Genomic DNA, 25,983 nt, shown 5'->3' on the forward strand with positions numbered 1-25,983 from the left:
TTTGGTCTCCTGTATGCTAAACTGGCCTCACACTAGTGTGGTTGGAAATGACCTTTAACTTCCCAGCACTATTCCTGGCCCAAGCCGCTAACCAGGTATCTCTTTACCAGTTCAATCAGGTCAATGAAAAGTTATTGTTTTTTGCTGTCTGTTTTCCATCTATTCTTTCTTACTCAATTTTGTTCAACTAAGAGTTCTTTTCAAATCTGACTCAGTGTATAGGGCTTGCATTTAGAAGAGTTTGTTGCACAGTGGCCCCTATCTATACAACCACAATTTGGATGCTAGCGTAGGCTACACAGGGAAGTGTGTCTGGGAAAAGACAAAATTACAGAAATCTTCAGTGGTCAAGTACCTTAAGGCCTTCATTTTATTTTGCATCCAGCTTTGTGATAATTGGTAATATATTGCCGGCTGGGCGGTGGTGGCACATGCCTCTAATCCCAGCACTGGAGAGGCAGAGGCAGGCCGACCTCTGAGTTCGAGGCTGAGCTTGGTCTACAGAGCAAGTTCCAAGACAGCTAGGGCAGTTACACAGAGAAACCCTGTCTTGAAAACCAAAACCAAACCAAGTAATGTATTATCTGAGTCTTTGGAAAAATGGGTTCTACAGAAGTGTGCCAAGAAAGTCAAGGAAACTCTGTCAAAGAGAAACTTGAAGTTCCTTGCCTGCTTGTTCTTGTAGGAAGTTTCTAGATTCTCTTAGGGCCCATCTCCAACCCTATAACTCTCACCTGCTGCTCCCTCTGCTGCAATCCTAACAGGCTCACGTGTTTTCATCAGGTAATGCCTGCCTTGAAGGCCATTAAGAGCTTTAAACTTTAGTTGGTCGTTCACTGCCTACAAATTAAAGGACAGGCTTCACGGCCCACATTTTAAGAAGACATTAAAGGCAGGCTAAAGTGTTTCAGCTGAGAAGGGACAGGACTTGAGACTGCCTGTGCCCATTACAGGATGTCAGGCATTCAACCCGACTTGGCTTGGTCTCAGCGCCCACAAGGACTGCATTTCTCCTGGTTAGAGTTTGAAATTTGAAAGCATTTTACCTCGTGAAGGTTAAAATGACAATTAGCTAAGGATAAAGATCTATGGGTGGAGACTTAGAAGGTTTGTTTCTTTGGTTGAGACAGGTTTCGCTTTGTAGCTATGACTGGCCTGGCATTTGTTTTGTAGCACTCTGGTTCAAACTCTCAACAATACAGAGTTCTGAGACCGAGTACAGACAGGATCAGTACCCCCAATTTACCAAGTGGCAGTGGATGACCTTGATATCCTGGTGCTTACGTCTTTCAAGTAAGATTAAAAGCGTGTGCAGCCAGACCCAATCTAACAATTTTTTAAAAAAATTTTATTTTGTACTGGGTCCTTAAGTAGCCCAGGCTGATCTTGAACCCAGGCCTTGAACTCTTGATCCCCCAGTCTCAACAGCGTCCTGAATGCTGGGATTACCGGCAAGAGCCCACACGCCACGCCTGAACGGTATTTTCCAGGGCTTTAGACTTGAGAGGCCAGTGACAATACTTTTCAAGAGGGCGGTCAACGCCTGCACATTTTTCTTGAACCAGCCCTATTCTCGGGCACGCTCGGCTAAGGCTGGGGGCAACTTTGGCCATTTATAAAAGAAAGAAGCAAAGGGGAGCAGGTTCCGCCCCTTTAATGAGCCTAGGGCGGGAGTGGGGGCCGGGCGGATTAGGTGAGCTTCCCCCGAGGCGCGCCCCGAGCCAGCCCAGGAGAACTCATCGAGCCCTTGGGCCGAGGGGTGGGGCGCGCCTAGCGGCCACGCGCCCGGGCGGGGAGGGGGCGTGCCCGCGGGCGCGCGCGGACGGCGAGGGGGCGTGTCCGGCGGGCGGACGGACGGGCGGGCGGCGGCGCGGGCCGGGTGCGCGGCGCAGCGTCCTGTGCTGGAATGTGCGGCTCCCGCGAGCTCGCGGCGCAACAGCAGACCGGGCGCCGCCGAGGCCGCGGGCTCCAGACCGGGGCAGCGGGGAGCTCTGCGACGGCAGGGCGAGGGCCGGAGGTCTGATCCCGCTCCGCGATCGCCCCGCGGATCTCGCGGGCCTCGGCGCTCAACTTTTCCCCGCTCTCTCTCCCCTCCCCCGAAAGTCCAGCAACAAAGAAAAGGAGTTGGGAGCGACGGCGGCGGCGACGCGGGAGCGGCGGTCCGTGGGCGCGCAGGCGAGCGGGTAGGACGACGCGGACTTGGGAGGGCGGCGGGCAGGCGCGGAGCGGCGCGAGGCGCTGTCCAGGGCTGATCTGCAGATACTGTGGCTCGGGCGGCGCGGCGGGCGGGCGGGGGCGGGATCGGGTTACGGAGCGAGTCACGGGCTGGGCCGGGGGCTGGTGCGGAGCGGAGGTGGGGGCACCGGTCCCCAGTCGAGCTCGGGGCGGCCCTTCCGCACGGCGCTAGGTGTCGGGGCGGCGGAGGCCGGAGCGCCGCTGCTGGTGACCGCGGTCCTGAAACTTCCCCTCTGCCCGCCCTCCCCTTCTTCGCCCGGGGCCCACCGCTCCGGGCCCCGTCGACGTCCCAGGCTCGCCGCCCCCTCCCCCAAGGCTGGGCCAGGGCCGGAAGGCGACCGCCCCGCTTGACTCAGCCCGGGGCACGGGCGGCGCCGCCGGCGGGCTGGACAGCGATTTCTGCGGCCCGCGCTGGCTCTGCGCGGTGGGGGAGCGAAGTTCTCAAACTTCCGGGCGCGGGGGCGGCGGCGGCCCGCGTGGGGCCACTCGGTGAGACCGGGGACCGGCAGCCTCGGGAGGGCGCCTCCGAGCCCCGGCACAGGCCCGAGCCGGACGCCGGCGGCGAGGTAACTTTCCGACCCGGTCCTGCCTGGGCTCAGCGCGGGCGGCGGGGGAGGGGGCTGCGGGGCCGCGGGGCCGCGGCCGGGCTGAGAGGCGCCTCTAGGGTGGTGGGCAGAGCTCGAGGGCGAGAGCCGAGGCACCGCCCGCGGCTCGGTGGCGGAGAGGAAGCAAGAGGGCCCAAGTTTGCAAAGAGCTGCTTTGTGTTTGGTATTTTGAGAAAATGGCCGAATGCCTATTTCAGTTAGGAATGCCGCCGCCGAGGCCGGCGCTGGTGGCAGCAGCACGTAGGAATTCCGTGCAACACGTTGCGCTCGGGCTCTGCTTGCACAGCCTTCCCGAGAGATGTGGGGATTCCTTGGAGTGTGGCAGCTGGGGTTCATGGGGAGTTTTAAAGTGGATGTGTGTGTGGGGTCAGTTGTGGAATCCGTGGGACTGTTAAACCAGGGGAGGAGAACTGTGGCCCGCTGCTTCCTGTGATGGCATTCGACTCCAACTTTTTTGTTGGGGCATGTAACTGAGAGCGAGCTTGTGTGTAGACGCTTGGTGAAACGGACTGCTTTTTGTATTTTCGGTTTTAAGTGTATGTTTTAGTACTTTTTGCATGTCTTGCCTTTCGTACTTTGCAAGAGGACACTGAGTTCGAGGTTAGCGCCTTTTGAGAGTAGACGTTGAGACCATTTAAAAACTCAACTTGTTTTCAAGAAGGTGATCTGTAATGGCTTCCTCTAGGCAAGTAGGCCAAGTCAAGCACAATGCGCCAAAGTTGCTGGTTGACGTGTTGAGTTGCACGGCCCTTAGGGAAGTTTTCAAACAGAAAAAACGCTTCAAAACTTCCCCTTTTGTGGGAAAAGGGATCCATAACCACCCCCTTTAAGTTAAGAGTCATCAAAAAATTAAAAGTCGGTTGGTTTTTCAGTTTATTCTTTTAGAGTTCGTTGAGTTTTCTGGAAGAAATTAAATTCCAGCCTTCCAGATTCCTTGATGTATTCATTATACGCATAGAATCGCTTGTGGATTGGAGGGGGGTTCTCATTCAGACCACTGAACTGTTGAAAGGGAAAACGGAGAGAACAATAGTTTACTATTCAGGGCTTTGAAATAAAAGTTATTTTAGTTGACATTAAAAATGTTTAACCACCAGGAAAAGGCTGACACACTGGGCATGCCAGTGGTAGACCTAATGCAGGAAAGAGTTGCTTTTTTTTTTTTTTTTGAGTGTAGGGAAATAGTTATTCATTTGTATGCTTTTGCGACTGCAATAAAAGGTAATTCAAAATTAACAGCAGTCTTGCTCAGCCTTCCTAGGTAGGATTACAGGCAGGCACCACTGTTCCCAGCAATAAACATATCTTAAATTTGTTGATAGAAGTTAATGAAGCTCGTTGAGTTGTAAAGGATACATTGGGAAAATGCTTGCTTTAGCTAACGAGGACCAGATTTAAATGGTATTTTTGTTGTTGTTATACTTTATTCAGTGTGCAGTTATGGCCACCCAGGTGATGGGGCAGTCTTCTGGAGGAGGAAGTCTGTTCAGCAGCAGCGGCAACATGGGCATGGCCTTACCTAACGATATGTATGACTTGCATGACCTCTCCAAAGCTGAACTGGCGGCACCCCAGCTCATCATGTTAGCCAATGTGGCCTTAACTGGGGAAGTCACTGGCGGCTGCTGTGATTACCTGGTGGGTGAAGAAAGACAGATGGCAGAGTTGATGCCTGTGGGGGACAACCACTTCTCAGATAGCGAGGGGGAAGGACTTGAAGAAGCTGCCGAACTCAAAGGTGACCCCAGTGGGCTGGTAAATGTGGGACTGAGAAGTTTGGAGCTCGGCGCAGTGGAGCCACAGCCGGTGTTCGAAGCATCAGCTGCCCCAGAAATGCACAACTCGAGCAAAGACCTCCCTCCCGAAATGCTTGGGCCCGAGGACAAAGGCAAGAACATGAAGGCCAAACCCTTTCGCTGCAAGCCCTGCCAGTATGAAGCCGACTCCGAAGAGCAGTTTGTACATCACATCCGGGTTCACAGTGCGAAAAAGTTCTTTGTGGAAGAGAATGCCGAGAAACAGGCCAAAGCCAGGGAATCTGGCTCTTCCGCGGCCGAGGAGGGGGATTTCTCCAAGGGCCCCATCCGCTGCGACCGCTGTGGCTACAATACCAACCGGTATGATCACTACACGGCCCACCTAAAACACCACACCAGAGCTGGGGATAATGAGCGTGTCTACAAGTGTATCATCTGCACGTACACAACAGTGAGCGAGTATCACTGGAGGAAACACTTGAGAAACCATTTTCCAAGAAAAGTCTACACGTGTAACAAATGCAACTATTTTTCAGACAGAAAAAATAATTATGTACAACATGTTCGGACTCACACAGGTAAGAGAACCTAAATTTTATTTCACAAAATGTGTTTTTTTTTTTAAAGCTTATAGATTACGTAAACCAAACACTAGTTTACCAGGGGAATTGAGGATTTAGACAGAAAAAAAAAGCCTACTGATTAAATTCGTATAGTTTGTCAAACAAAACTTTCAAACTTTATTACCACCAATTTTTGTTTGTTTTCTGGTTTTGTCTTTTGGAATAGACTATAGCTCTGGCTGCCTTGAAACTCATTGTTGGCCTCAAACTCTGATCCCCCTGTCTCTGCCTCCACTGCTGGAAGTAAAGGTGTTCCTTGCTCTACCCAGCTCTACCCTTTCTCTTTCTGTAACAGGGTCTCTGGTGGTCCATACTGGCCTTGAACTCAACTATTCTATAGCTGAGGTTGTTTAATTTTTGATCTGCAGTTGAATTGCAGACTTGAGTCACTATGATTCTGAAGTGGGAGACGGAACACCAGGTCTTGTGCCTGCCAGGCAAGCATTCTTGCTACTGAACCTGTGTGCTTTTCCCTTTACTTTATGTAAAGGAGTAGTTGGACTGTATGTATGTGAGTGCACTGCACGTGTGCGGTACCTTCGGAAGCCATGTATGTGAGTGCACTGCACGTGTGCGGTACCTTCGGAAGCCAGAAGAGAGCATTGGGTTCCTGGAAATCCACTGGAGAGTTTTGTAGATTCAGAAAAGTGAACCCTGGGTCTTCTGCGAGAAAGAGCAGCCACTGAGTGCTCTTTACTGTTGAGCCATTTCTCCAGCCAAGAGTAGAATCACTGCAAATTGAAGCCATTTTCCTAAGAGAGCAAGCAAACACACCCATGAGGATTACTTTGCAGACAGAAACAGCATTTGTTCAGAGTATCCTGATGGCCTACAGGTTGCGAGGACTTTCTGGCCCAGTGGTCAGGAATTCTTAAGGTTAGTGTAGCTCAGTAGTAAAGCACATATGTTAGAACGCTTCATGTTGTGTCTTCAGCATCAAGAAGAAAATTTTCAAAGTGGCTGGAGAGATGGATCAGCCTTTAAGATCGCTGCTGTCCAGCAGTTAAGAGCACTAGCTCTTCTAGAAGACCTAGTGCAGTTCCCAGGACCTACATGGCAGCTCACGACTGCAACTCAAGTCCCAGGACATACATGCAAGACAACACCAATGGATACAAAATACAGATGAGTAAGGAAAAATAGCTGAGAGGTGTTGATGCGTGCCTTTAATCCCAGCACTTAGGATGCATATGGATCTCAGGGTTCGGGGACAGCCTGGTCAACAGAGCAAGTTACAGGATAGGGAGGACTGTTACACAGAGAAACCCTGTCTCAGAAGAAAAAGAAAAGCAAACAAAACTAACCCCACAAAACTTGATAGGGTCCAGTGTCGTGCCATGTAACCCACTTGTGGATTCGAACTAACCAGAGTCTCCCGGAACCTTCTTCAGAGTATGAAACATGCTGTGGAGACGGCTTTGCCTACAAGAATGCTGGCTGCTCTTCTGGGGGTCGGGTTCAGTTTCCAGCCTTGATGTTGGGTGGCTTCAGGACTTGTAATTCCAGAGGGATTGGTCGGCAGTGAGAAGGAAGAAAGGAGAAGGCATCGGCTGAGGCTGCTGGCTGCTTGTCTTTTTTTTTTTTTTGAGACAGGTTTTGAAGGTTTCTGAAGTGCAGGCTAGCTCTGGATTCCTGAGTCCATTAGTCTCCAGACTATTTGGGGGATTATAGGAGTGAGGTACTAATGGTGTCAGTTTTTCCAAAATAAACCTCTTTGAGGATAGAATTCGTTATTATACCATTTGTTGTAAGTATATAGTAGTTTTCCTCTGTATAGAGTGGTGTTGCCATTACTACAGTCCTGCCTGTAAGATAGTCCAAAGAAATTAAAGCCTCAAGGCCAGCCAGAGACTGAGGCAGGATGGTCTCTGAATTCAAGGACAGCTTAGACCACTTAGACCACAGCTTAGTGAGTTCTAGGAATTTCAGATTTTATCTTTTTCTGATACAGCTCACATACTGGAGTGCTTACAAACCGTGCACAAGGCCCAAGATTTGACTCTTAACACCTACCCCCACCCCTAATAAATAGAAACAAATACAAGGACTGGCAAAAAAAAAAAAAAACAAACAAAAAACAAACAAAAACCACAAAAAAAAAACAAACCAGAAAAATGCTTACCTCACCTTTAGTGACTACAGTGAGCTCCGGAGCTCAAGGTTGTTCCCTGCTTTTGGATGCAGCCCCGGGCTACAAAAGCCCACTTCAAAATCGCATATCAATGTAGTCTCTTCCTGTTTTCCCTCAGTCCCAGTTATCTGCCACCACAAGTCTGCTGGGAAATGCTTCTATGGAGATTCCTTTTTTTGTTAGGCAATTGTGTGTACAGCCTTGGCTGGCCTCAAATCACCAGGTACGTCTAGCTTTCCCCCAAACTCCAAACCAATCTTTGCTCTTGTATTCTGAGTGAGTATATAGCAGGCCTGTACCACCGCGCTCAAACTTGTTTTGTGAGACTCCTTTTGGGTTCCTTCAGGAGTAGCTTTCTTTGTGGCTCTGCCTTGAATTCTGGCAGTCCTGCTTTGGATGAAAGGTGTAAGCCACAAAACTCTGGCCAGCCTCGAATTCATCCTGCCTCAGCCTTCTGATGAGCACATCGATGGGGTGGATCTATTAGATTTACTTGAATTACATCTTGATGGAACATTTGTTAGGGCCTAGAGCATCATCAGTATTTTTCAGAGTTGATTAATTTTATGAGGATCAACAATACTGAGAATGCCACTCTGCATATGTATACACAGGACAAAATGGCAGGGATGTCCTTAGCGATTTCAGAAATTGTGCTTGGGTCCCAAGCTGAAAATTCATTTAATGAAAAATTTTCTGAAACTCAAGTTTATTGCTGTACGTGGTGGTGCACACCTTGAATCTCAGCTGGATCCAGGACAGTTAGGACACAAACCCAGCCTGGGAGGGGGTGGGAGCTGGCAACAGGGGACAAAACAAAACTAACCCTCTAGTCTACAATTCTAAGAGCAAACACTAATCCAGTCTGTGCTAAACCTAATAGTAATTTGAGGCATATATGCAGTTGGAAAATAGGTTTGGGTTTTGTAATGGCACCATTATGTTTCCAGTAAGACTAGAAAGAGTTCCTAGCACTGTCTGAAATGGAGCCAGGGATTGAGGCAGGTTTATCGTATGCACACACGAATACCAGGGTGCTTTGAGGACATGGGGCTAGAGAGTACTGCCAAGACACCTTAGGTTGTATGTCGTAGTTCAGGCTGTCCTGGAGCTATTTAAATTAGTTTGGTCTGGAATTCACAGAGATTTTCCTGCTTCTGCCTCCCAGTGCTAAGATCAAAGGCTTGCATCACACGTGACTCAGATTTTTTTTTTTTTTTCCGAGACAGGGTTTCTCTGTGGTTTTGGAGCCTGTCCTGGAACTAGCTCTTGTAGACCAGGCTGGTCTCGAACTCACAGAGATCCACCTGCCTCTGCCTCTGCCTCCCGAGTGCTGGGATTAAAGGTGTGTGCGCCACCACCGCCCGGCTGTGACTCAGATTTTTAATTTTATTTCAGAAACCTTAATGTTGCCAGTTTTTGAAGTCTATTGTTTATGAAGTGAGAGCTTCTTGGATCTCACTTCAAGTGTGTGTATGTATATATACATATATGTGTGTATGTATACACATTAATATATAATTTATATGTAATTACATGTAAGCATTAATATAATTATATATTAAGCTAGTTCTAGGTTAGCCAGCGTTACATATTGAGACCTGGTCTCAAAAATGGTACAGAGCATACATTCAGGTAATAAGTGTTTTGTTGTAATAACTACGGTTCATTTTGATAAATTGCTGTTGGTTTATACTGATAGACCATGGAAGACAGCATGAGTGCCCCAGAACTTTGACTAAGTAATTGTACTTATCACTCCACTCACTGTTCTTATGCCTTTAGAGCTGGTAGGTTGCCTCTTTAATCAACTGGAAGCTAAGGCCAGGGGGATCATTGGTTCAAAAATTTGGACTGCATGCATCTTCAGCCAAGATTTGTGATTTGGAGACAATCTTAAAATGTAATTCTGGGTTCTTTGGATTTAGGTGGCTACAGGTGGGGACTTGAACTAAATTTGACATTACATTAGACACAAACAGCTAAGATTTTGTTTGAGGGAAATATCCCCCACCCCAACCTCTCCAGACAGAGTTTCCCTGTCTTGGAACTCATAGATCTGCTTGCCTCTGCCTCCCAAGTGCTGGTATCAAAGGTGTGGGTCAACAGTGTTCAGCCAAGGTAAAAAAAATCTTCAAAGTTAACTCCTTGAAATGCAGTGTGTGTGTGTGTGTGTGTGTGTGTGCGCGCGCGTGCGCGCACGCCTACCATCCCTGGCATTCTGGAATTCTGGGTGTTAAATGGGAGCCACTGAAGGTAGGCTTTAGTTCAAGAAAAAAAATTTGGATGCCTCTTAAACAGGATTTTGTGTGATTTTTTTTTTTTTTAAACACTGAGAATTTTGTTTACCTTGAAAAATGTTTTTTAAAATATTTATTTGGTATGTATACAATATTCTATCTGTGTGTATGCCTGCAGGCCAGAAGAGGGCACCAGACCTTATTACAGATGGTTGTGAGCCACCATGTGGTTGCTGGGAATTGAACTCAGGACCTTTGGAAGAGCAGGCAATGCTCTTAACCACTGAGCCATCTCTCCAGCCCTTGAAAAATGTTTTTATATGTAAGTGTTCTGCCACATGCATGTCTGCGTGAGGTCAGAAGAGGGCCCTAGCCTGGAACTGAAGTCATGGATGGTTCGGCTACCCTATGGATACTAAGGACTGAACTGGAATTCCCTGCAGGAGCATCAGTTGCTCTTAATCGAGCTATCTCACTGGAGCTGGTGTTCACTTTTGACTCTCCTATAGGTCATGCTGCCCAAGAACTCTTAGCTACCAGTGTATCCAGCCCCTCCCACTTCTCCGACGTAGGAGCGCTATAGGTTGTGTGTACTACTGTGCAGATGGAACTTACACAACTGGAATAATGGTCTGGTTCCTCCACTAGTGGGACACGAGGACTTTTGTTGTAAAATACTGAGCTATGATTATGATGGCTTACATCTTACAGTCCCAGCTCATGGGAGGTTAAAGGAGTTCAGGGTCATTCATTCTAGCCTGGGCTATGTAAGACCCTGCCTCAAACTAATTTTCTGGACAACACAACACAATTTAAAAATATAGTGAAAGTGTATTGTCAGAAGTTTGGCAGATACCCGGTATTTGAGAGACTGAGTCAGATCACAAATTCACGCTTTTAGACCCTGTCTCAAAATAAATAAAAAATGGAAAATGGCTGGAGATATTTTTTTCTTGGCATGGTTGTATAAATCTCTACTCAGGCAGAGGCAGGAGGATTGAGTGTTGGCTGGCCTGGACTATCTAGGAAAACAACCTGTTTCAAATTCCAAAATAAAACCTAGCCAGACCAACCCCCAAAACCCTGAAATACCCAAAAACATATGGGAGGGAATAGTTAGACTGCTGAGAATTGTTTTTGCTCGATTGTTACATCTTAAACATTATCCTTATAATTTTGCAGGAGAACGCCCTTATAAATGTGAACTTTGTCCTTACTCGAGTTCTCAGAAGACACATCTAACTCGACACATGCGTACTCATTCAGGTTGGTACGAAATGATAGCTTCAATTTCAGTAAGCTATCTTTGTATTTATTTCACTGTTCCAAACTTCTTTATTAAAGAATTACTTTTAGAACTGTAACTGAATTGTTTATAACTTAATGTTTTTGAGGATCTTTAAAAAAGTTTGTTTTTTCTTAGTTATGATCTTATAGTGTAGCTACTGCTGGCTTGGTACTCAGAGATTCAGCTGCCTCTGCCTCAGAAGTGTGAGGATTAAGTGTGTGCCGTCATGCCAGGCAGGGCTCCGCCTAAAAAAAACAAAACCAAAATGAAGTGGGGAGAATAAATCTGTAAAAGCAGGCAAAGGTTTTCTGGGAAGCATTCCTTTTTTTTTCTTCTGAAGTTTTATTTTGAGACTGGGTTTATCTGTAGCTTTGGAGCTCTGTAGCTCTGGAACTAGCTCTTGTAGACCAGGCTGGCCTTGAACTCATGGAGATCCTCTTGCCTCTGCCTCCTAAGTGCTGGGCTTTTGGAACTGAGTTACAGATGGTTAGGAGCTAACTACATGTGGGTGCTGGGAACTAAACATAGGTCTTCTACAAGGGCATAAATTGCTCTTAACTGCTGAGCCATCTCTCTAACTCTTAGTAGTTTTTAGAACTCAGAAGAGTGCTAATACTTCAATAAAAGAGCTATGCATGGGGGCACATGCTGTAATCTGCACTGAGGCAGGAGGTTAACCCCAGTAAGTAACAAGCAGTACATTTTGATATAACCCCTAGTTAATTTTTGTCATACAATTTATTTGATCATGTTTTTTCTTTCCCAGCGCCTCAGATCATCTCCACATCCCCTCCCACTCATCTTTATGGTCTTTATCTGATTTAACCTAATCTTATTACTTTTATTAGTATGTATTTGTGATTGTATGGGAAGCACTCTGGCTGGAAGTGGGTACTGGATCCCTTGCTGCTGGAGTATACAGGTGCTAGGATCCAAACTCTGATAGAGCCTTCAGCTCAGATTTTACCTATGCTCTACCTTTGTAATTGTGACTTAGAGAATTTAACATTTCTTAGTTATCTCCTGTATAAACTTGGTTGTATTATAGAGTCTGACTTGATTTGGCCCTTGTATATTTAAAACGCTGGCATCTGTTAAGCTTTCGCTGCATAACTGAGCTTCATTTCCAGGCTCCTCTTAGTATCTATCTTGTCAGACTTCCTCCTACATTGGCTGGCCTGTAGCTTGCTCACTATGCTCATGTGGGTCAGGCTAGTCTAGAACTCACAGTTCTTGCTCTGCCTCCCAAAAGCTAGGTCTAAAACTTTGCCAGGCTTGCTTTTTCTTTCTTTTTTTTTTCTCGTGACAGGGTTTCTCTGTAGTTCTGGAGCCTGTCCTGGGAACTAGCTATTGTACATTAGGCTGGTCTCGAACTCACAAAGATCTGCCTGCCTCTGCCTCCTGAGTGCTGGGATTAAAGGCGTGCGCCATGGCCACCCTGCGGTTGCCAAGCTTTCTTTTTTTTTTTTGTTTTTTTTTTTGTTTTTTTTTTTTTGTTTTTCGAGACAGGGTTTCTCTGTGGTTTTGGAGCCTGTCCTGGAACTAACTCTTGTAGACCAGGCTGGTCTTGAACTCACAGAGATCCGCCTGCCTCTGCCTCCCAAGTGCTGGGATTAAAGGCGTGCACCACCACCGCCCAGCAAGGCTTTCTTTTTTTTTTTTTGGGTTTTTCTTTTTTTTTTTTTTTTTTTTTTTTTTTTTTGGTTTTTCGAGACAAGGTTTCTCTGTGGTTTTGGAGCCTGTCCTGGAACTAGCTCTTGTAGACCAGGCTGGTCTCGAACTCACAGAGATCCGCCTGCCTCTGCCTCCCGAGTGCTGGGATTAAAGGCGTGCGCCACCACCGCTCAGCAAGGCTTACTTGATCCTACATGCTTGCTATGTACTCAGATATCTTCCCAAGCTATTAAATTGGTTACATAAAGATGCACTGGTGGAGCCGGGCGATGGTGGCGCACGCCTTTAATCCCAGCACTCGGGAGGCAGAGGCAGGCGGATCTCTGTGAGTTCGAGACCAGCCTGGTCTACAGAGCTAGTTCCAGGACAGGCTCCAAAGCCACAGAGAAACCCTGTCTCGAAAAACCAAAAAAAAAAAAAAAAAAAAAAAAGGATGCACTGGTGGCTCACTCCTTTAATCCACCCTGCCCTCAGGAGTCAGAGGCAAATGGATCTCAGAGTTTGAGGCCATTCTGGTCTGCAGAATGATTTCCAGGACAGCCAGGGGTACTGTCTTGGAAAAAACAAAACCCAAAAATGTTACCGCTTTTGGGTACTTCCTGATTCATTCTCCAAGGGCAATTAAAAGGGTCTTGAGTTTGGTGATATGAGGGATTAATATTCTATAGAGAGCTTTACTTAGTTCTTTAATCCATCCCAGCACTTGGGAGACAGGCTGTTGGAACTCTTCTAGACCAGCCTGGTCTACATAGACCCTGTCTCAAAAAAACAATAACAACACGTAGAATGGAGGAAGATGTAGCTCAGTGTAGTGTGGCTTCACAACATTGTACAAGACCTGGATCAATCCCTAGCACTGGACAAGGAAAAAAAAAAAGGAGCATTGTAAGTTAATTCTGTCTTTTAATTGCAATATAAAGTTATTTTCCTCTGCAATGGGTCTCCCTTTCTGGATGTCTGCTGGCTTTCATGTCAAGTCAGTTTTTTTTCTTGGTCAACTGAAAATTAATCTTAAATGCTTGACATTTATCCTGTGACACAGCTTATTTGAAGTCACCTGTGGTTAACCCGTTACTTACGATCATGCAGCTCTGGTTTAGAAGGATTCATATATATAAGAAATATATATATAAACATATATTTATATAAATATTTTCTTCTTGATTGGGCAGTGTTCAATGTTTTCTGTGGTGTCTTACTCTAGTTGATAATCTTTGCCTTTTCTTTGGGTTTGTTAATACTGTCTGGAGTTTTCTGCTGTGTTTTAAATATATTATAGTTATCAGCAATTGTTATATTGTGCTAAGTAAGTATTGTTAATACCTATTGATATTGATATGCATACAGGGTACTGAAAATTACAGTCTTAATGCAAATATGCCAGTCTTCATTTATTTAGATGAGGACACGTGCCTAGGCAGGACAGAAAAGGACAAGTGTCTCTGAAAATAAGAAGTTAGAATTCAGTTCCCAACTGTCCCAACATCTTTATCAACCCTATTTAAAGAACATTATAGTTGATGGGGCTATGCTGCAGAGCTCTACCGCAGAAGTGTGTGTCTGGGTTCTTCCTAAAGCAGCATATAATACATATTTATAATCCCACTGCTGGGAAATAGAAGCAGGAACATTAGAAGTTCAAGGCCTTTTTCAGCTGCATATTTAGCTTGAGGCCTGCCTGGGTTTTATATAATAGCTTTTTTCAAAATAAAGGGAGTGGGGGTTTGAGGTGGCTCAGTTAAAAGTGATGTTCCGGGAGTCTGATCCTGTAGAATGTATGTACACCACACTCAACACACATGTCTATATAGCACTCACATAACAATACAGCTTTTCTTTTAAAGTATATTCCTTTTTCCTCTGTTGAGACAGGGGTTTTTTGTGTGGCTCTGGCAGTCCTGAAACTTGCTCTGTAGACCAGACTGCCTCAAACTCAGAGATCCTCTTGCCTCTGCCTCACAAGTGCTGGGATAAAAGGCATGCACCACCACACCCAGCTGGTTTTTTTTTTTTTTTTTTAAGTTTTTCGAGACAGGGTTTCTCTGTAGCTTTGGAGCCTGTCCTGGAACTAGCTCTTGTAGACCAGGCTGGCCTCGAACTCACAAAGATCTGCCTGTCTCTGCTTCCCGAGTGCTGGGATTAAAGGCGTGTGCCACCACTGCCCGGCTCCCAGCTTGTTTTTTATGACTGTGAATCGGAAAAATAGATTTTATTGGAAGAATATATTTTATGGCACTTTGGGAGCTTATGTAGGTAGCTTTTTATGCTTTTCTGGGTAGAAAGGTTTTTGAAGGCCCCCATGTTGGATGCTATCTGTTTTAAGCTTTTATACTCTAATATAGGGCGGGGGAGGGGAGAAACCATGGGATAGAGGACAAGCAGAACAGTTACTGGCTTTAATACTTGAGACATCAAGTCATTATTTTCTGAGTAAAGGATTTGATGTCTTGGACAGTAATATGCAGTGAACACACCCTAGACCAAGTATGCTATAGACAGTCACTCCCTGTGTCAAACCTATTTTAAATGAAGGACCAGGAGTATGCTTGAATTCTCTGACCTTTGGTCAGGGTGGAGCGAATCCACCTCTGTGTCATCTTAATATCCAAAACACCAAGTAACCACGTTGTAGGTCAGAGTGTGTAGAGACACCTGTTGCCAACAACGTTGAGAGCAAAAATAAGCTCAAACTCTCTGATGTCCAGTTAAGGTGGAACAGACTCATAACTCTGGGCCCTCACAAGAGTGAGACTGCCATATATTTTCCTTTCGTTTCCAGTCCCACCCCTCCTTTTAATCTAAATCTGTTTGTGTCTATATAGTGAGATCAAGGCCAACCTGAGATATATGAGACCCCGTCTCAACCTCTCAGAGATGGCTCAGCTAGTAAAGGCTCCTGCTACAGAACCTGATGGCCTGGATGGGAATTGAACTTTTTTCAATTACAGTTTGTGCATGTCTGTGGGGTACATATGCTATATCAGTCATGCATGTGAAGGTCAGAGCACAGCTTAGAGGACTTGGCTCTTTCACCATGTGGATCCTGAGGATCTTCCTCAGTCTTAAAACTCCCTGTCCTGGTGGTGGCTCACACCTTTAATCCCAGCACTCGGGAGGCAGAGGCAGACGGATCTCTGTGAGTTCGAGACCAGCCTGGTCTACAAGAGCTAGTTCCGGGACAGGCTCCAAAACCACAGAGAAACCCTGTCTCGAAAAAGCAAAAATAAAAATAAAAAAAAAATAAATAAATAATAAAACTCCCTGTCCTTTTATCCATTCTTCAAGTTCCCTCCTTCCACTCCAACCCCTTCCTCAGCCAATAGACAATTAGGATTTCTTTAATAAGCATAGGTAGGAAGTTATTACTTGAATAAGGGCAGCTTAACTTGTTAGCTATACTGCTGAGAGGTTATGACTTCATCCCTAGCAACTCATTAACTGCCTCTTAACTACTCAGGAAAGAGTGGGGCCTTCTGTGCTCCTCCTTCATTCGTCTGGAATGTTGATGACTGCTATCTTAGACGTACAGGCAGTCACAAATGACTTCATGAATATAATGTCCTGCTGTACATCCTCTATCCTGTCTTTTCCCCCTTCTGTGATATTCCCGAGCTTTGGATAGGATAACATAGATGTCTTATTTAGGGTCAAGCCTTCCACTATCACACTTTGGCCTGCTACAATGAAAGTTTAGGAAGCAATTTGATGACATGACTGTTACACTGTAGTAGCAAGTTCACACCTAGGGTCAATGACCTCCCTAGAAACTGCTCTTGTTCAGTACCAATTTTTGTTGTAATTTGAAACCTCATTTCTTTGTGTAGTCCTGGCCATCCTGGAACTGCAGTACCAATTTTGAAGATGACAGTTAATAAATTAGTAACTTAATTATTTATTTAATAAATTGTGTATGTCGACATATGTTCAATGCTTGAGTGTGGAGATCACGCAAGGACAGCTTGTGAGTTTTTTCTCTGCTTTCTATGTGGAACTTTTTACTAAACGTTTACTAGAAGTTTTGGTAAGAAATCTTAACCAAGGGGCCATCTTGCTGTCTCTCTTAAGAACTGTTATTCAAGAGAGTTGGGATTATAGATGTGTGTCACCATGGCAGGTTTTATGTGGAATTGAATCTAGGAGTTTGTGTTTTGTTTGGGGACAGGGTCTCACGTAGCTCAGACTGACCTCTTATGTAGGTGCAAGTCACCTTGAAGATGGTTTTTCACAGTAGTACTAGCAGGGACTGCAGGACCAAGTGGAGATGTGTGTTGTAGAAAGAAGCACAGTGACGTCCAGGGCCCTGTGCTCGCCAGGCAGGTGATAGACTCTGCTAAACTGCCCATATTGACCTCAGATACAGTGGTCCTCCTGCCTCAGCCTCTGGAGTGGCAGCAATTACAGGTATCGCTCCCATGCCTGACTGAAATGCTTGGATTTTAACATGGAAAGAGTTGCCATTTATCTACAAACCTAATTTGATATACCTGGGTAGATGTTTTTGGGGAGATTAAGGATTCTGTCAACAGGTTATTTCTAATGTTGTAATCTTTAATATTGTCATAGTTAAGCTTCATGTTTAATTTTGCTTGTGGTAAACTTGGATAATAATGCATGAGAATGTTTAAAAGATTAATTTTCATAAATGTCAATTTCCGTTTCTCTACTATGCATTCCATTGGACCGGTGGGGTATGGATACCAATTGGTAATATTTACTAGAGTGTGATCTAGTTGGGTATGTATTCAGGTAGAATGTTTTTTGCTTTTTTGGGTGGGTGGGCTTTGTGATTATGACTGTTTACATACTGTATTTATTTGTATGCCAGTCCTCATTTAGTTAGTTTCTTTGCCCCTTTTATAGAGAAATTAAGAGAAAAAAAAATCACTAAGTTTTTTTAGTTGACTTTATCCTTATTTTTGCTTTAAAACAGTTACTATGGTCTTAGCGGAACTGACTCACCTCTTGTAATGAGTTAAGGGTTAAATTTACTCCCTCAGGCTCAGCAGAGCCTTAAAAATGAGGCATATAGTCTGGAACTGTAGCTCAAAGTTAAAGACTCCTCTCTAGGTTGACCTTACAAATATATTTTATATTATGTTATATTTTAGTTTTAAAGAATTCTGGAGGGTGAGGAGCAGAAAATTAAAAACTTTTCTCTTGGAAAGTATCTTTGTCCCAGAGCTGGCATCCATAGGCTTGTGGCCTGTGCCAGCAGGTCTTTGCTTCTGGGTGGAGCCTGTTCTTTAATAGTGCCAGATAGCTAACTTCATAAACTGTTTTGAACATAATGGTTGACTGGGTTGATTATTCCTTCAATTTATTTTGAGAATGAAGCCTCCATCCCAGATAGAGAAAAGTTATACAAATAAATACGGAAGATATAAGGTGCATGGTCATGTCTTTCCAATAAATGGCCTGGTAATTTTACATGTACAACTCCTAAGGATATTTTAATGTTGGATTTGTGTCTTCTCTCTGTGGTAACATTTCATTTTTACCCTTAGGTGAGAAGCCATTTAAATGTGATCAGTGCAGTTATGTGGCTTCAAATCAGCACGAAGTGACCCGACATGCAAGACAGGTTCACAACGGGCCGAAACCTCTTAACTGTCCTCACTGTGACTATAAAACGGCAGACAGAAGCAACTTCAAAAAGCATGTGGAGCTGCATGTCAACCCACGGCAGTTCAACTGCCCCGTGTGTGACTATGCGGCTTCCAAGAAGTGTAATCTACAGTATCATTTTAAATCTAAGCATCCTACCTGTCCTAGTAAAACCATGGATGTCTCAAGAGTGAAACTGAAGAAAACCAAAAAGAAGGAGGCTGACTTGCATAATAACAACATCACCAATGAAAAAACAGAGATAGAGCAAACAAAAACAAAGGGGGATATGTCTGGAAAGAAAAACGAGAAACCTGTAAAAGTAGAGAAAAAAGAGAAGAAGTCTTGTGGCAATGTTGCAGTGGTCCAGGTAACTACCAGAACTCGGAAATCCGCCGCAGAGATGAAACACATAGATGTACATACAGGAAATAGTTCAGACAAATTCAGTAAAGCCAAGAAAAACAAAAGAAAGATGGATGCTGAAGCCCATTCCTCAGATGATCCTGTGAATGAGGAACCAGTGCCGAAAAAGAAACAGAAGACAGAGAGCAAATCCAAAAACAGATCCGAAGTGCCAAAGGGGGACAGCAAAGTGGAGGAGGGCAAAGGGGACAATAAAAAGCAAAATATTTCCATTAAGAAAGGTACAAAGAAGAAAACTGTAAAAAGTAAACCAAGTAAGAAAGGCAGCAGACCTGCTCAGGAGACTCAGAAGGAGACAGCTCAGACAGAGCCTCCCTCCCTAGAGCTGACTCACGGGGAGGTCTCTCCAGTTCCTGCTCAGGTTGTGGTCACTGTGACAGGGTCTATTCAGACAGGGCTTCCTTCTCCCATGGATATCGCTCACACAGGGCCTGTTCAGATGGAGGTTTCCCAGTCAGGGGTTCCTCAGGTGGAGCTGCCCCTTTCAGTGGCGCCTGCTCAGGTGGAACTGCCATCTCCCATGGAGCCTGCTCAGAGTGAGCTGCCCCCTTCAGTGGCGCCTGCTCAGGTGGAACTGCCATCTCCCACGGAGACTGCTCAGAGTGAGCTGCCCCCTCCAATGGAGCCTGCCCAGAGCGAGCTGTCCCCTCCAATGGAGACTGCCCAGAGCGAGCTGTCCCCTCCAATGGAGCCTGCTCAGAGCGAGCTGCCCCCTCCAATGGAGCCTGCTCAGAGCGAGCTGCCCCCTCCCATGGAGCCTGCTCAGAATGAACTGCCATCCCCCGTGGAGTCTGCTCAGAGTGAACTGCCATCCCCCGTGGAGTCTGCTCAGAATGAACTGCCATCCCCCGTGGAGTCTGCTCAGAGTGAACTGCCATCCCCCGTGGAGTCTGCTCAGAGTGAACTGCCATCCCCCGTGGACTCTGCTCAGAATGAACTGCCATCCCCCGTGGAGTCTGCTCAGAGTGAACTGCCAACTCCCATGGAGCAGTCATCTTTGCTGGAGCCACCTCAGGTGGGACATTGTCAGAGAGAGTTGCCTTCTCTTTTGAACTATGCTCAAATGGAGGTTGTGCAGACAGGGCCTACTCACATGGGATCTGTTCAAGAGGAGCTTCCTGCTGTCATGAAACCACCTCTTCAAGTCAAGCCCATTACTAAAAGGTCATCTCCCCGAAAAGATAAGACGAAGGAGAAGTTGAGCATACGGCGTGAGATGCTGCGGCAGGAACAAGTCCTCATTGAAGTTGGCTTAGTGCCTGTTAGAGAGAGCCAGCTTCTAAACGAAAGCAAGAGTGCACAGGGTCGTCCAGGCCTGTCTTCACCACTGCCAAAGGGAAACTCAAGAAGAGAAGAGACACCCAAGGACCAAAACATCTCTGAGGGGGAAGGAGTAGCCCCTCTCAAAGTAGGGACTGAGGAAGCCTGCGAGAGCCAAACTGAACTTGTTGCTCCAAAGGAATCTACCAGTGTGTTATCCTCTGAGCAAAATTCAAAAGTGCCAGATGGTGAAACACTACATGCTAAGTGTCAGACAAGTTCAGCTGGGGCTTGTGAAATTGAAGTGGGCACTGAGCAGAACACAGCAGACAATGTCCCTGTGAAGGACTCAGCAGTCGAGCCAGGGTCACCAGTGCCTCGTCTCCTATCAGCAGAACGTGAAGTGGCATCAGCAGCTGTAGTGGCCTCACCGCCTATCACTTTGGCTGAAAACGAGTCTCAGGAAATTGATGAAGATGAAGGCATCCATAGCCACGATGGAAGCGACCTGAGTGATAACATGTCAGAAGGCAGTGATGATTCCGGGCTGCATGGAGCTCGGCCAGGGCCACAAGAAGCTGCTTCAAAAAACGGAGAGGAAGGATTGGCAGTTAAAGTAACTGAGGGAGATTTTGTTTGTATTTTCTGTGATCGTTCTTTTAGAAAGGAAAAAGATTACAGCAAACACCTCAATCGCCATTTGGTTAATGTGTACTTCCTTAAGAAGGCAGCTGAGGGGCAGGAGTAGACCGGAAGTGCAGTTCCTGGTGTAAGCATGTCTCTGCTTCTAGTTTAAGGCAGGAGGCAAATGCAAGCTTGCTTTAAGTAGTGCCCAGTGCTGATTTTGAAGTGACATTCTTTTTCTTAGGACTGTGTCTTTTTTTTTTTTTTTTTTTTTTGTTTTGTTTTGTTTTTCGAGACAGGGTTTCTCTGTGGTTTTGGAGCCTGTCCTGGAACTAGCTCTTGTAGACCAGGCTGGCCTCGAACTCACAGAGATCCGCCTGCCTCTGCCTCCCGAGTGCTGGGATTAAAGGCGTGCGCCACCACCGCCCGGCAGGACTGTGTCTTATCTATTGACTGTTGCATAAATCTTAGCAAAGCCTAGGAGGTCAATGTAAGGAAACAGACACTTAAATCTGTTAGTGTGTGCAGTCGAGTGGAAAGAGGAAGGCAAGATGGTAGAACATGCTTTCTTGCCTTGTTCACCTGCAGCCTGTCAGTTTTTTCTGTCTTTTTCACTTTAGTTTCTATTTTTAGTTCCTTGTTCAGATTGATAAAAATTGGCGTAGCAAATTACTTGAAGAATTTGCCTGCTTTATATAAATAAAGTTAGCACTTTAAAGTTTCTTTAGATCACAAAAGACATTTAAATTGAAGAAAAATTCTTTGGACAGTGGACATTGTATCTGTCCAGGTAACTGCTTCCTGACTTAACGGTCAATATGTTGTGTTTGTATGTTAATCATTATAAAAAGTGATTTTTGGTGTTTTTTATTTTGGTGCTTTACTGGCTTAATATGTTGCACATGGTTTTTGTTTTTTAACCTATGCAGTTAATCTCCCCCGCCCCAGAAATAGCATTGTGTTTGATAGTAACACTTTATTCATATATGCATGTTTTTTTCTTTTGGGGGTGTGCTTTTAGGCTTGTTTGCAAAGGGCCGTTTTCCTTTTCTTTGCAATTGTCTTTTTTGCAGAACTGCAGTGTGCGAGGTTATGAACAATGGAACATGCAGGTTCAATCCATTGTTTTTTTATTTCTTATTTTTATTTTAACTGCTTATCTATGCCAGAATCAGTTTCATATAAGTTATTTTGAATGGTGAGCATATGTGTAATTCCACAGCTCTCTGGTCTGACTTTTCCAGTAAGCCACGAGATCCCATATTGACAAAATTTAATCTCATATCAGCCATTAGAGTTTTTTTTTCTTTTGCTGATTCTAGCTTATCTCTTAGAGAGTGATAAATCGTTCTTTGAAGAGTTTATTTTTTCAATAGATAGTTGACGTTGGGATGGACGCTTAGCTGAGTAAAGAACTCCCAAGTGATTGGAAACAGCAAACCTGGAACCAGACATAGCTACCGTTCAAACTATAGAATATCACTTGTGAGGAAGCCATCATGGCCACATGGCTAATCAAGAATGGAGTGCTAACTTCTGGCCAACAGCTGCATCTTCCAGTGAGTACCTGAACAGGGCTGATGTTCATACTTTCTCAGGGATCTCCACAAACTTGTGGGTGTCCTCACTGCCCCTGTGAGACAGCCGCTGTACAGGAGAGGCCTCCAGCGAATTGCAGCCATCCTGGTGTTGTCAGCGACACTGCAAGAAGCCGCATGCTCCAGAACTGGTTCTGTGCTCTTTGGTCAATGCCAGAACGTGAAATAGTCCAACTTGGGATGTGTTTTTTACTGGTAGTAGCTACAAAGTACGATCCCAGGCGGGACTTGTGACATTTTGGTGGTCATGTTCTGTTTGGACATAACCTCTGTGTATTTCATTTATTTTCTTTTACCTGGCGATCTCTGAGCAGGCTTCAGATTTTGACAGTTCATGAAAGATGACAAGCATTAATGTATGTGTGAAAAGCTTAGGGAAATTCTGAGTGAAGTTTTAGTTAAAGTTGGTTGAACTTGGGATTGACTGGGAGGCCAAAGATTTAAAAAGCAGAAAATTCTCTCAAAACACAAGTTGTGTGGTAATAGTGTGTGCTTTGTGTGTGTGAATGAGGATTTGTAAATGTTGAATTCTAGGCTCCGACAATCATTGTCAGTGCAGATCAGACTGCAAGTATTTATGTTTTAAAACTTAAATTAAATTATAAAGCTAGTTAAGTCTTTCTAACAACTAGTTTTAATGTTCATGAGCACGTTTTACCTATGTTACCTATTCAAGATGTTGGAAAAGATGCATCGCAAGCACAGGTGGAGGCTGGGAGCTAGCTGATTTTGAGGAAGAGGCCTTTGTGGAGTTTTTCCTATAGTAAAGGAAGGAAAACCGTGCCTTCTGGGACTAAACTAAGTTTTAATTTGAGATTAGAAGTCAAAAACAAAAATATAAAGGAAATTGAAACCTCGTTAAATTGATCTTTGAAGCATTGAAATGAAATTGAGTGGGACTTTTGAGGCCTTCTTCCAGAAAACAAGGACTTGGTTGCCAGGCCTATATTAGGCCTAAACCTTGGTGCCATTGTTTACTTAAATTGTTTCAATGGAAAGTACAGTTTGGAGTTCTTCCATTTGAAAACTGTGACTTTTGCATGGGATTGTTTGAATCTTGTTTTCTAGTCTCTCTTCTTGTCACCAACTTCATAGTCTGAAGGTAGATTTTTCTCTTGATAAAGGAACAAAAAAAGTGAACATCTTATTTGTAAATTGATATCTAGTAACTAGTGTTAAACTTGAAATGGTAGAATTCTTTAAAGCCTAATTTTTGGTAGCCTTAGAAAAAATGTATCCTAATTATTTTTGAACCCCGTATTCACCTTGTTTTTTCATATATCTTAAGTTATATTTTCTTTTCAGAGCTGCTTATTTGGGGCTTTTTTTTTTAATTGAGGCGTAATTCATAAAAGAGGATACATTGTTTTGATGGTATTTTTACAACGTTGGCTGGATGTCTTTAGTCTTTCAAGAAGGGCCATTTTACTTTTAGAGTTACTTTACTTTTAAAGTCTTGAGGTAACACTTGGACCACTTTGCATGTAAGCGCTAATGCAAATTAAAACCCAAGTTGACCTCAAGCAGTTCACTCTATGAATGTTGACAGCAAAAAGAACACTTAGCCTGTTGGTATACTGTTTCTTGTGGGCTGAAGAAATTTTTTTTTTTTCCCAAAAATCAAGCTATATTCTACGGTTTCCTGGTTGACCTCAATAGATAAAGTTCAGAAATGCTCTGGATGTGTTAGGTTTACAGTCTATGTACACGGCTGGCTAAGTGAGATGGCTTTTACAGTTCTGCATGTATCCCTTAGGCTGTCCATGTTACTGAACCCCTAAAACTGGTATTGTAACATTACAACAATGTTTTGCGCCAATTTTATAAACCTTTACAGTGCAATATGTGTTACTTTTCTGAGGCAAACCAAAGGTGTATTTCTCAAGGTTCTGCTGCCTTCAGCAGCGTTTGATGGAGAATCTTTTATACATTTGTAATAGATAGAAATAAACCAGAAATGCAGTTTTCATTTTCTTTTCTTTTTTTTTTTTTAATTGTAAACCATGTACCAAGTTTCTGGTCAAGATTGTGTAGGATAAGTTAAACATAATTGCATTCTATTAACCAATATGAGTGTATCTCTTATGCATATAGTTACATTGAAATAAAGTTCTAAAAACACCAGGCCTTTGTTTATTATTGGTGTATCGAAGCCAAGATCAACTTTTTTCTATAACTGCAAGTACATTATACCTTGATTTTTCTTTCCTTTTCCTTCCAGTGCTGAGGATCAAACACAGACCTTGTAGGCACAAATGACTCCATCGCTGAGCTATGTCTCCAGTACAGTAAATTTAAAATTTCTAAGGCTAGCTGGGAAGACAATAGTGGCTAGCAGGCATAGTGAGTAGGCTTTTGGTGGTTTTTGGGTTGGGAGTGACACTGGTGTTAGTGACGTCATTACACCTTCACAGTGAGAGAGGGGCTAGTTTCATGAAGACCTCCTTAGCGCTAGTGCACTCTGACTGCGGCTGACCCTGAACAGAGAGTGCATTCATTCACGTCTGAGCTGGAGGACTGCAGTTTTACATATGCTTTCATCTGCAGATCTCTTAGGTCCGAGACACTTCAAGCAATTAAATTTGCTTTACAGAGACACAAGCTGGGAGTTTGGTTGTTTTTGGATAAATGGGGGAAATTTATAACATTGTTACAGCTAATCTAGAGACAGACCAGGATTGTTTTTCTGGGTAGCCCAGAGGCGTGGGCTCCTCAACTGCCTCCAGACTCATGCTCCCTAAGAGAACGGAGCCTGACGGGCACTTGGGAGCAGCCAGCTCACCACCCTTTGACCTGCCTGAGCCGCAGTGCTGCTCAGCCGACTGCCAGCTACTTCTGTGTAACAATGTTTTCTAAGGAAATGCTGGCGAATACTTTATAGCATTAGTTCATTTTCTCTTTACCAGGGATGATACTGCAGTGCAGTGGGTAGTGTGTCAAGGCTTCTCTTCAAGTGTGCAGTCTTTGGAGAGGTAGAGGCTGGGGAGAAACTGCCAAGTTCAGTTTTACTCAGCGGTTTCTTCCTACGCAGTGTAGCTGTCTAAAGTGTCCATATCCCTTTCCAGTAGCCAGGCCTGAGGTGAGCAGACTTTGGCCCTTAAAAAGGTCTGATGAAGGGAGGGGGAGCTACAAGTATTCACTGAGTCCGCTATTTTAAGATCCTACTATCTGTAATAGGGCTGAAAAGGAAAAGGTCAGCATTCCTTGTTATGTGACTGAGGCTTGCCACTCCCTTCTGCAACTCTAGAGCCATATGTTAACCAGGCTTAGGTGTTTGCATGATTTAGAGAGGGGACAGTTGAGAAGCATTGAAGTTTGTAAACCGTCAAAGAAAAAGATGGCATTTAGTAATTTGAGAGTAAATCACGAGAAAAGGGAATATTAGGTATTGGTTATTTATAGATGAATTTGTGGCCTCCGGAATGATTCCTTAGAAATAAAGTACGTTTTTTTTCTTAGTGGAACTGAGACGTGACATGGGACAAGGTAGATGAAATTAGAAACAAGCCAAGTTAGCCAAGCTGTGGCGGCGCACGCTTTTAGTCCCAGCACTTGGGAGTCAGAGGCAGGCGGATCTGAGTGGGTCATTCTGGTCTACAGAATGTTCCAGGACAGCCAGAACTGTTACACAAAGAAACCGTGTCTTGAAAAACAAAACCCAACAAGCCAGCAAGACTTTTTGCATTTCCCATGTACCATGTATCTAATTTGAACAGTATTTTGTGTTAGGATTTCAGCCTCGTGCTCTGTCCGTGGTACTCTGCAAGCTCTCCAGCAATACGGAAGAGTTCCATCAGGCCAGGAGAGAAAGCACTAGCAATGTAAGTTATCTGAGGTGGCGAGCCTCGGAGAAGTCACACTGGGACACTAGTTAAGGCTTTGGGCTGCTTTGCTGAGGTATTTTGTACACTGTATGTA

At 44.7% G+C, this 25,983-nt stretch overlaps 2 protein-coding genes across 2 annotated transcripts; one reads left to right on the forward strand and one right to left on the reverse strand.

The window, feature by feature from the left end:
* Positions 1-1,770: 1,770 nt before the first annotated feature.
* On the reverse strand, positions 1,771-3,176 carry LOC130876358 (basic proline-rich protein-like). Its single transcript, XM_057772875.1, has 2 exons — positions 2,400-3,176; positions 1,771-2,337 (listed from the first exon to the last, which is right to left on the reverse strand). The coding sequence occupies exons 1-2, from the start codon at positions 3,174-3,176 to the stop codon at positions 1,771-1,773; spliced, it is 1,344 nt and encodes a 447-aa protein (XP_057628858.1).
* On the forward strand, positions 1,899-20,716 carry Rest (RE1 silencing transcription factor). Its single transcript, XM_057772033.1, has 5 exons — positions 1,899-2,183; positions 4,272-5,175; positions 10,774-10,857; positions 18,058-19,466; positions 19,662-20,716. The coding sequence occupies exons 2-5, from the start codon at positions 4,281-4,283 to the stop codon at positions 20,589-20,591; spliced, it is 3,318 nt and encodes a 1,105-aa protein (XP_057628016.1). The 5' UTR covers positions 1,899-2,183; positions 4,272-4,280; the 3' UTR covers positions 20,592-20,716.
* The last annotated feature ends 5,267 nt before the right edge of the window (positions 20,717-25,983 follow it).

Source organism: Chionomys nivalis, chromosome 6, assembly GCF_950005125.1.
Source record: "Chionomys nivalis chromosome 6, mChiNiv1.1, whole genome shotgun sequence".
NCBI lineage: Eukaryota > Metazoa > Chordata > Mammalia > Rodentia > Cricetidae > Chionomys > Chionomys nivalis.

What these genes read in the sequence shown, in the direction of transcription:
- LOC130876358 (XM_057772875.1), bottom strand. Translation starts at nt 3,176, where the DNA reads ATGAACCCCAGCTGCCACACTCCAAGGAATCCCCACATCTCTCGGGAA. An exon ending in CCGCCCCGACACCTAGCGCC is followed by an intron (nt 2,338 to 2,399) that starts GTGCGGAAGGGC and finishes GCTCCGCACCAG; the next exon opens with CCCCCGGCCCAGCCCGTGAC.
- Rest (XM_057772033.1), top strand. Translation starts at nt 4,281, where the DNA reads ATGGCCACCCAGGTGATGGGGCAGTCTTCTGGAGGAGGAAGTCTGTTC. An exon ending in ACACATGCGTACTCATTCAG is followed by an intron (nt 10,858 to 18,057) that starts GTTGGTACGAAA and finishes TTTTACCCTTAG; the next exon opens with GTGAGAAGCCATTTAAATGT. An exon ending in AGAGTGAACTGCCATCCCCC is followed by an intron (nt 19,467 to 19,661) that starts GTGGAGTCTGCT and finishes GAGGTTGTGCAG; the next exon opens with ACAGGGCCTACTCACATGGG.